Here is a 10,868-nt window from a genome sequence, read left to right on the forward strand (position 1 = left end):
AGAGCCGAGAACTGGCTGCACTTACAGGGGTAATGATAAACACAAGCGGCTTGAACCCACAAATTATTATAGGTTTTTTTTGTTTTTTGTTTTTTTGGTATGTGTCAAACATAGATATATTTTGTTTGTTGGAGTACACTCTAAAAAATGATGGTTTCTTCAGCGGTTCTATTTAAAACCTTTGGGTTCTTCGTGAGTTTATTTTCATTAAAGGGTTCGTTTAAGAAACCGCGAGGTCCATCGTAAACACAAGGGATCGTTTAAGAGCCATTTTTCATCATGATCGCGGTTGATTTAAGATCCATTTAAGGTTCTTCAAGGATCCTTGTTTGCAAGGAGCCTTGATAAAAGGTTCTAATAAGAACATTTAAATGTTCCTCCACAGTATCAAACCCAAGAACCCTAAAAGGTTCTTATTTGAACTTTTATTTCTTAGAGTGTATATATAGGCTAGTATATAATTATATACACATTATGAATATGTTTTAAGATCACAAATTGTAGTCTGTGACGTCCACCCAGTTTATCAGTTTTCACGCTGCTAAAATAATAGCCCGGAAAATGATTGATATATGCACGTTTCACAGAGATGGGCCTATAGTCACTTCCCCCCGCTTCCTCAGATTCGAGTCCTCGGTTCATTTAATTTATGATTATACCACTTATGTCGTGATAGGCCGTGCGTTACAAAAATGCTTTGTTGTTCCCCGACTTCACGTCTCGGCTGAAGCAAAGGCAGACTTGGTTGTCAGCTGGATCCAAAGACAACTTCCAATTTGATTCGATGACCCGGGTTTGGGGTTCTGGTTCTGTCTTAAAGAGGTGCCTGTGTCATTTCTAGTGGTTCAGTAGAAACCTATTTGGATTATATTTATAGGTTGATGTTTTCTCCAGTGTTGATCCAGCCATTGTACACGTTTGGATAAAGACAGACAAAAACTCAGCCCAAGCAGCAATTCAGCAATTCGCCAATTTCTTTCAGTAATTGTTTCAAGAAATTCTCAAACGTGTAGCCAATTTCGGAAATTGTTCCCGATTTTTCAATGTGCAAATAAAATGAAAGCGTTTATAATTGATAAGTAAACACAATTAAAACAGGTACTGTTTCACTTATTTCTTTATTCTTCAATATATTATTTTTTTCCACGATATATGTTTAAAGATATTTTTTGTGATATACATTCCATCTTTTTTGAAACCACAATAACACCACACATACGTTTTATAACACCTCCACAGGACCCGTTGGATTGCACATAATGAAAAATGTCTTTATGCTTGTTTTTGATTTTTATTTGTTGACTTTGTCATATTCTTCGTATTTTTCCTCTTCTTTCACGTCTTTTAATGATATCTCTCTCTCCCTCTTTTAAATTGAGAACAAAAAACATTTGAGCTGCAAAAACAGAGGCTCGTTGGAGACCATCCCAAAATATAAAAATAAATAGATATTAACAATTACAACCATTTCAATTAACAAATAATAAATTAATCAATACAGAAATGTGTGTACATAAATAAATAAGTGGCAATCAAATTGAGTTAAGGACATTATTCGCAGTCGGATGTCCGTGAGTGTAGAATAATATTTTTTTGCAGAAGGGATCATATAGCGGTGTTTTTCTGTATGCGTCCTTCTGTTATATTAATTAATGTGTTCCGTTGGCCCTGTGCTTTATTAATTGTGCTTTGGCGGAATAAGGATGTTCTATATCTGATTATGTCTATCCGACGCCCCCCTCTGTACGGAGCCGCTGTGGGAGCTGCGGATCTGTATCAGGAGCCCTGTCGCTTCTTGCGTCTTTACACAGTAGATATGACAGTAAAACCAGCGACCTAGAGACCGTTTTAACTATCTATCTAACTATCTACCTACGTATGTATGTAGGCATTTATGCATGTGTGTATGTAATTATTTAATGTGTTTGTTTCTTAAGCGTTGTTCTTAAGTTTTGAATCTTCATTTGCAATTGGTGTGCGTGTTTGTGCGCGCATTTTATTATTATTATTTATTTGTTTTATAGAAGGCCCAACGCGCGAAACAATATCGTGTAACCGCTTGTTTTTTTAAAGCATATTTTTAAATATAATTTATAATTTAGCATAGTCATTCTTGCATTGTCTAGTGCTCGATTTGTTTGTTTATGTATCATTTAATTGTAGGCAATTAAAAAAAAACTTTAACAAACAAACAAACAAAAGACGGAATAGCTTCTTAATCTCAGCTTTCCCCTTTTTGCCACACCGTTGTGCAGAATTTAATAAATAAATATAGCTTTGCATAAATAATTTGCCTCAATATGTAGCTTTGGATAAAATATGGTCTCTGTCTTGCTCTCTTTTTGTTATTGTATTTACAAACCAGAAGGCCGTTTTGTAAGGTTTTTGCCATTTGGTCCTTATATCGACGGCTATGTACACTCCAGTAGATATTTATCAGTGTATGTGTGGGGCTGGAAGGGGGGGGTTATTGCCATGGTTCCCACTTGGCACACAAAATACTGCGATATGCAACACGTGTAGCCGACTAGCCCAGGTCCTGGCTGAACTCCTCCTGACGCAACACTGCAATTTGTTCTAAAGCTGTGACGCAGAAATTCAATTATTCAACTATGCGCATCCCGGGCAGTCGTTAAGTTCCAGATTGCATAATGTTACTGTGCTTTATCGATCTGGAAACAGAGCTGCGTCCCAGTGCACTGCCTCGACATCACCCATATGTGATATGATTTTACGTTATTAATAATCATACTAATAAACATAAACATAATTATACATAAATAAACGGGGAAGTTGTAAATGTGTTGAACACCCATTTTGTTTGACAGTTTCAGTTAGCAAGTGGGTATGAATGACGTGTAGTCTGTGTTAGTTGAGTTCTGATTTTTTGTTCTGTAAACCCATACTCCACAAAAAAAGATGGATATGTTCGTTTTAAAAAAATGTTTCTGCTTTTTGTTTGTTCGTTTTGTATTGTTATGTGTTGTCTATTTTATCTTGTGTTTGGTTATGGTTGTGTGTGTGTGTGTGTGTGTGTGTGTGTGTTTTTATATTCATGAGTGAGTGGGTGAATGAATGTCTGTCTGTCTGTGTGCATATCTGCGTGTGTGTGTGCATGTGTGTGCTTGTGACGGAGCGACCTCTTTGAATGTGAGTGTAAGTGTGCTTGCATCCGGTTCTCTTCCCCCACTCCCTCAGTCCTCAATGTTGTATTTGTAAGCCTCTATGAGCCCCTCCATGGAGTGAATGAAGCCGGAAATGCTGCATATACCTCCAATAACAAAGATGGCGACATCGAAAAACACGTGGTGCCACAGGAGCTTTCTCCACAGCAGCTTCAGGTGGAACAGGCTGGGCAGCAGGAAGCACAGCCCAGCCCCCGTCAGGCTGCCCGTCAGCCCCATGAGCAGGGCGAAGTGCGGCACATAGATGGCCATCAGCAAGGTGAACACGACCAGGCCGCACCGCAGCGACAGGCCCCAGGCCTTCAGTCTGCCGTCACCACCGTAGCAGTCAGGGAAGATGGCCCGGCCTCCGTCCTGGAACAGGGACTTCTCCAGCACCTCCACCGCAGCGAAGAAGGGCAGAGGGTATGACAGCAAGGCCTTGGCCACCAGGAAGAGGTTCACCACCGCCCGGATGGTGGAGGGCAGGTTGTCCGTGATGACCTCCTTGGTGGCATCAGCCCAGGTGAGGTAAGCCACTAGGGCGAAGAGCCCCTTGAGGATGCAGGCGGCGATGTGGGTCCAGTTCATCATGCAGTGGAACTCGCTGGGCTTCTGCATGTTGCCCTCCAGCGAGGGCAGGAAGATCTGCGACGTGTAGCTGAACACGATGATGCCAATAGAAATGGGGAACTTCTTGACATCGATGTAGAACTTGACCTTGTCCCAGGCCCAGTCGCGTGCCCGGGAGAGGCAGTAGGCGATGACCAGGACATTGATGACAAAGTGAGCCAGGGTGCAGAGCAAGCTGAACTTTGACACAGCTTTCAGGTTCTTCAGGAAGGCGCAGGGCAGCAGGACAGCAGTGGCGATGATGGACCAGGACTTCTGGGACACGGGCAGCGAGGGGAAGCTATTGTACATGAGGTTGCCGCTCACCACCACGTACAGGATGCACGTCATCACCAGCTCGATAATCTGGGCTACATTCACCACACGGCCGCCCAGCGAGGGGAAGCGGGGCGCGCAGCAGGCGTTGGCGATGTCCACGTACGAGTCCCTGACGCGCACCAGCTCGCCGTCTTCGTTCTCCTCGTACAGGCAAGCGATTAGGATTTTGCCGGTGTAGCAGCAGACTACCGCCGCGAAGATAATGAGAAAGAGTCCGAGGTATCCGCCGTGGAGGATGGCGTAGGGTAAACCAAGGACGAACATCCCCTGCGAACACAATGACAAGTAACAGCCCCGTGAGTCCAAACTCTGGCACTGCACCCACCTGCTGACCCTGGCTAAGGCACTGACTGCTTAACTTTTGGAAATCTGTGGATATGCGGTGACTTCATAAAGCTTTCAAGACGGAGACAAATAATAATACTAATACTAATACTAATACTAATACTAATACTACTAATAATAATAGTTTTATGTCGGGAATTGAAGACGAGAAAACGCTTATTTATTTATTACCTAACAAATGTGAATTTCTCGAATTAGATGTTTACTTCTACGCATTGTTTTATTCCCGTGCCGTCGTTGTTTACGAGAAAAAGCGGGGGGACAAGGAAATGAATGTTTGTTCTAACAGAAACATCGTTTTTTGTGTTAACGTAACGAAATATTAATGCCAGCTTGAGGCTATGTGAATAAAATTTTGTGTCACCTAATCACATTATTGTTTATAAAACAAATGTTTCTTCCTGTTTCCGCATAATTGCGTGCATTTTCTTAAATTATGCATATAATATAATTAAACTGGTTATTTTCCCCGCATTTAGGGCCACTTATAAACGCTTTAATCTGACGTAAAGACGATCTCTGTCCTGTTTGTGAGACCATCAATTATAATAAACTGCAGAAACAAATACTTAAATCTCCAACCATTCTTTAGCGCCGGTTGTATTATTTTTCGCGAATATTTTGACCAGTGAACATAAATAAGCATAAATATATAATTATAATATTGAAATAAAATAATTGCGTCACTTTAAAACATGTATTCTCCCAAAAGCCACAAGTGTGGTATCGAAAAATGTATTGTTACTCATTGAATTGACTTGAATGTGAGAAAAAAAAGACTGACTGGATTACTAAGAATGAATATATGTGTATCATATATGGAAACAACTATTTATAGTGGAGGCAGTAGAGTGTATGTTCACGACTGCCATATAACTCCCTTAAATTATAGAAAATAATTTCACGGCTCTTGATTTATAAACGCTGCGTGTGTTCCCTGTGACGTAGAACCCACCCACTCCCACGGCTCGCCTCCTTCGTCACTGACGGGACTTGGGGAGATACGACGTGACGTAACAATGTCAACAACTGATCACCAACGTTTCTTTAATTACGCACGACACAATGAGGTTCGGGAAGCCGAACGCCAGCTTGTGCGGCTCGTGCAGGTACTTACTGCGTACTAACTGGGGGTGGGGGTGCAGCACCGCACCCCGGAACACAGCATCTCGCCCGCTTTAATACATGCATGCACATCAAGGCACTCCTAAAACAAACAGTCTGTCCACCCCCATATACATTAACAGATGATAAATGTAACTACACAACCTCTGCATGAGTATCTGCATGCAAACACGTTTCATCCTGCTTGCACAGGTATTAACCTTCAAACAGAAAGCTACTATCGATTTTGGGGAGCTAGAGGGAAACTGGTTTAAAGGTTGCAAGTGCAGGTCGCACGGGCTGATGAATATCCTAATGTCAAGTTTAACTGCACGAAGATGAAATGTCGAATGTCGACGTTCTGTGTATATGTGTGTTTAAGACTTATTTGGGTCATGTGAAGCGTTGTCACCAACTTCGTAGCTAAATAACTACAAACAACAGAAAATGTACACAATCTCTTCAGTTCTTTAACATTTAATGTCTCTGGAGGAGAGCCGATCTGTGCTGAAACGGATAACTGGAAGCGTTTAGTGTGACCTTGAGAAGGACGATCTTGATTTGTAGATATGTTTTGTAGTTTGCCAATCATTTAACTAGACCGATGTGAAAAAACGTTTACCCCTTTCAGGTATTTATTGCGTTTAATTATTTCACTCTCACTGACGCACAGTAGTCTGTAAACAGGTGTATACAATTGCCAGGAGTCTTTTCCATCGTTAAGATTGGTTTTCAAACTATTAGAAACGGACCAATTAAACGAATTTGGTTGAAAAGCAGCAGTTATTAGACAGATCCATTTTTAAAAAAACGACGAAGCACTGCATGCAACCCGCTGTGCACAGGCACTTTGCAGTGAGGCATTCTAATTGTTAAGTGTCTCGTAAACATTGGTTAAATCAACGGAGCATGTCTCTTTCTTTACGTTTTATTTGTGTCTTCGTGTTCAAGTTGTATCAGAAATGTAAGATTCAGCTGTGGGCTTGTTAGTAAGAAGGGCATTTTGTTCATTCATTTTAACTTCAGTCTAAATTGAACGGAGGTTCGTTGTATTAAATGAAATAAATAAAATCGAACTGAGCTTATAATTATGGTTAACGAAATCAAAGGTTTTCCAATACCCAGTAAGGATACTGCCACCGATTATGATGCAGCGACTCAATATTTGCGTGGAAGCGCCCTGGCTAGTTTGTCTTTGCGGTGGCACGAATCTAATTGTCCCTGTTGGCTCAAAGCTCAGTTACGCACACTGCACCTGCACCACGGAAAGAAAGCAATACGATTGAATTGGGCATTGGCTTGCTTAATCTAGTGCATGCTGCCTGGGTCATTTCCTCGGACAGAAATGAATAAGCGAATAAATGAACATTTGCCAGTGGTGTATTAATATATATTTCTATATTGTTATTTTACCTGTATGGCATTGGTCACATTCCAGCCCGCCTCCCACGCGGTAATTCTAGGCCTGTCCTGGGCCTCCAGCTCGGCGCAAACCCCGTCGTCTTTGGACGATGAGGGCGGGGGACCGGTGCCGTCCCTCTGGTAGTGGCTGTCCCCTTCCACCCCAGTATCTCCGCCCGGCTCCCCGCCAACCTCGTCCGTCTTTAGGATGTCCATTTGCAGACCTTGCCTGTGGTCATAATCCAAGTCATCGCAAACGGCAAAACCTAGCGCCTCTTCGTCTGTGGCCGCCTGGAAGCCCATGCGGGCGAACATGCCGCTCACCTTGGCCTGGGATTTGTTGCTGACCGTGGTGGCTGCATTGGAGAGCTTGTTCGAAAGCTTGTTTCGGATTAAGGTTGCCATCGTTGCTCAGTTGTAAATCTAATCTAATCTTTGTATATAGCTAATTATCAATAGAGATATAGACAGGGTTGTTGTTTATTATTGATTTGAAATATTATATTGTGCGGTTGGTGTTGTAGAATTTCTATTTTCTATAATATTAGTGATTGTTCTTTTTGGATAGCAAATAAAATCATCTGACGAAACTGTAAGAATCCCCGAAAGTGAGTTCTCTTCAGTTGTTATCTCCAATTCTTGCTGAAAGTGCGCCTGTTCTTGGTCGTAATCCCCTGGCTCATGTCACCTTCAGACTCCGGTGCTTGGCCCCTGCATCCTGCTCGCACCTGCAGCTCTGCTCTCGCACCCGAAGACGAGGAGGGGGGAGGGGGGATGGAAAAAAAAGGCCAACGACAACAAAAGTAAGACGGAGGAAAGTCAGCCACACCGAACAAACCAACCACACCAGCAAACGAATTAATTTAACAAATAAAGCAGTCAATAAATCAATAAACCGACCAATTAATTCGTCTGATTTTGAACACGGCTGCAGAAGGCGTCTTTTTGACCGAGTCTCGTCGAATTTAGTTCTTTTTCTTGTCGTTTTGCCCTTTTCGTTCGTGTTGGTGTGGAATCGCTTGTCCCTGCAGATCGCGACGGCGGAGCACCTACAGTTGGTTTCCCTGCGTCCTCACTGATGCCAATGCGGTGCCGAACAGCCTGGGGGCGGCGAGGAGAAGCGACGTGTCATCATCAGACTGCCAATGCTCGCCTCTGCCTCGCCAACCACGTCTCCTTCCTCCAGCGCGCAGCTCCCCGGCTCCGGAGTACAGGGGAGAGATTTGCTGCATTTCTGGGGGAGGCGCTTGCAGTACCCCCCCCCCCCCCCACACACACACACACACACACACACCCCATCGAAGTCAATACACCTCACCCTAACACCCAATGACACTCTAATGCTCCGAGGCGGGCATAACTTTACCTGTGTATATAAGGAGAGACGGAGGCGTCGGAGCACCTTTCCGGACTGCCTACCTTCTCTCCTTTTTCGTGCTTTTCGTCTCTTCCTCGTGCCACATATTCCTTCCGATTTCCACAAAATAATGTTGATTTACGGGATTGTGTGATAGTCATATTTGATATTATATTATTGATTTGTTGTATATACCATCTTATATGCAGTATATTTTAAACAGTGGAATATATATATATCACATTCCTTTAACGATGAACACTAGGCAATAAGGCAATGTCGTTTCATATTGGTGTAAATTAACAAGATTTTGCCCTCTATCCCTCTTCTTCCTACGAGATTCGTACATATAACGATACTTTGTCAATCATATCAACATGAATTGCAGTTATGCAGATTACAGTCGAGAGAGGGCTTTGACATCTTCTTTTCAAAGATATTTCGAGAACAGAAATTCTGGTCGGGTGTTAATTAATATGTTAATGCTTGATTGCAGCCGCTGCCAGGGTTCCGACACAGGCTGACGTCAAATGGTGCCAGTGCTTACGTCATAAACGCATCCCTGATCAGAGTATAAACGCGCGTTGAGAGCGTGAAAGGAGGCAGTAAATGTGAATGAGTGAGTTCTGCTTCGGAAGGGGGGCAATGGATGCCCGAGGAAGCTGCGTAGAAATAGTAGCAATCGAAAATGAAATATTGTATTTTAAATATGACTTGTCGACCACTAATACAGATTATGTAGATGACGTACAATGGGAAACAAGGAAATTATAAATGGTACAATATATGTGTTAATAAAGCTATTAGTAGTAGGTGGCTACCATTAAAGCTACTTTTTAAATACATTTTAATTAAGTTTTACAAATGTATTATTATTATTATTATTATTATTATTATTATTATTATTATTATTATTATTATTATTATTATTGTTATTATTATTTTGTTTCAATGTTCAATATCTAATAGCATTGAAAAATATATAATACATATACACATCACAGAATTAATAAGTATATCTAAAGGCTGTAGACTCGGGCTTATAGTTTGATATTAGGTTTATAAGTAAAACACGGTAGAGGAGAGGACATTATATATTAGATGTTCAGGGCGTACAATCGTTAGGAGCCGATCCGTGTGCACTATATTTTTCCACCGTTAAAACACTCTCCGAGTTTGATAACATTTGGTGAGCTGTACGGATGGCAGGCTCTCTGGGATTCATATACCGGCGCATATGGGAATGAATACTGCTGACAACAAATTCATTTGATAGTTACAGTGTAGATCAATTTGACCATCTAAACCTTACAAAAAAACAATCTAAATAACATATCCACATTAGACATAAAATATTGACAGGTTCGTTTTGATTGAAAAAGTAAATACATAAAACCAGAAGCATAACAATACAATTAAAACGAAAGCTTATATACATATACACATATATTTACTAGTTATTCTAGAAATTAACTGAGGCGTTGATCACGGGGACGTTATCATCTTATTCCACTTATTTGCTCTAGAATGAGATGCAAATACAAACACGACGCGGGAAGTATTTCTAAGGATGTTCCAGCTGAGGGTATTAAAAGCTTAATTCTCTCTGACAGAGGAATTCTGCAGATGTGATGCTCTATAGGAGACACCCGGTTAGCGAAAAAAAGGAAAAAAGCTTGCTCTTGCGTCTTATAGGCAGAGAAATCTCCGTCTCTGTCTCTCTATAAAAGGCGACTTAGGCTTCAGTTTAATCCCATGGCCGCAGTTTCCGTGCCTGCCAGTAAATAGCTCTTAACCCCGGTGCGGCTGTTTGAGGTGCGCGGTGTGTCGCCTGGAGATAATAATGTAATATCTAAAATAAAACTGAGAGGGGGAGACACAGGCTGACGTCACGCTGGGACACCCCTGTCCCACACTGTTCTGCTCAATGCTCAGCTGTACAGAAGCTCACAGACGGAAAGAGTTTTTTTTTTTTTTAATAATGCAAAATGTATATAAAATGTACTTTCGTAAACGGTAAAGAAACCTAACGGAAATGGGTGAAAAACGAATATACGCATTATGATGATGATGATGATGATGATGACGATGACTGGACACTGAACTTTATGTTCGTATTTGAACGCGCCTATGTGTGAGGTGGACAGCTGGACAGCTGGACATAACTCGGAATCTATTTTTAATCTATTTTTATATATTTTGTTATGTTTAGTTTATTATTTATCTTTTATATTATAAAAAGTGGTAGCCTACATTAATGTATATTATTATTATTATTATTATTATTATTATTATTATTATTATTATTATTATTATTATTATTATTGTGCTTTCTGTGTGTACAGCAGTATTGTGGGAGAGGCCGCCGTGTATGAGTGTGTGTGTGTGTGTGTGTGTGTGTGTGTGTGTGAGAGAGAGAGAGAGAGAGAGAGAGAGAGAGAGAGAGAGAGTGTGTGTGCAGGAATGTGGAGAGAAGGGCGAGGTGGACGTGTCTCAGCCGCGCTCCTTTCCCCTCATTCTTTACGTAATTCATTTGGGTCTTTATT

At 41.4% G+C, this 10,868-nt stretch overlaps 1 protein-coding gene across 1 annotated transcript; it reads right to left on the bottom strand.

Moving 5' to 3' along the window:
- Nucleotides 1-1,099: 1,099 nt before the first annotated feature.
- slc32a1 (solute carrier family 32 member 1) lies at nt 1,100-8,228 on the bottom strand. Its single transcript, XM_066702147.1, has 3 exons — nt 7,866-8,228; nt 6,978-7,701; nt 1,100-4,382 (listed from the first exon to the last, which is right to left on the bottom strand). The coding sequence occupies exons 2-3, from the start codon at nt 7,368-7,370 to the stop codon at nt 3,195-3,197; spliced, it is 1,581 nt and encodes a 526-aa protein (XP_066558244.1). The 5' UTR covers nt 7,371-7,701; nt 7,866-8,228; the 3' UTR covers nt 1,100-3,194.
- Between the last annotated feature and the right edge of the window lie 2,640 nt (nt 8,229-10,868).

Source organism: Amia ocellicauda, chromosome 4 (genome assembly GCF_036373705.1).
Source record: "Amia ocellicauda isolate fAmiCal2 chromosome 4, fAmiCal2.hap1, whole genome shotgun sequence".
NCBI lineage: Eukaryota > Metazoa > Chordata > Actinopteri > Amiiformes > Amiidae > Amia > Amia ocellicauda.

Coding starts and splice junctions, on each gene's coding strand:
- slc32a1 (XM_066702147.1), bottom strand. CDS start 7,370: ATGGCAACCTTAATCCGAAACAAGCTTTCGAACAAGCTCTCCAATGCA. Junction 4,383..6,977: donor ATGTGACCAATGCCATACAG/GTAAAATAACAA, acceptor TTGTGTTCGCAG/GGGATGTTCGTCCTTGGTTT.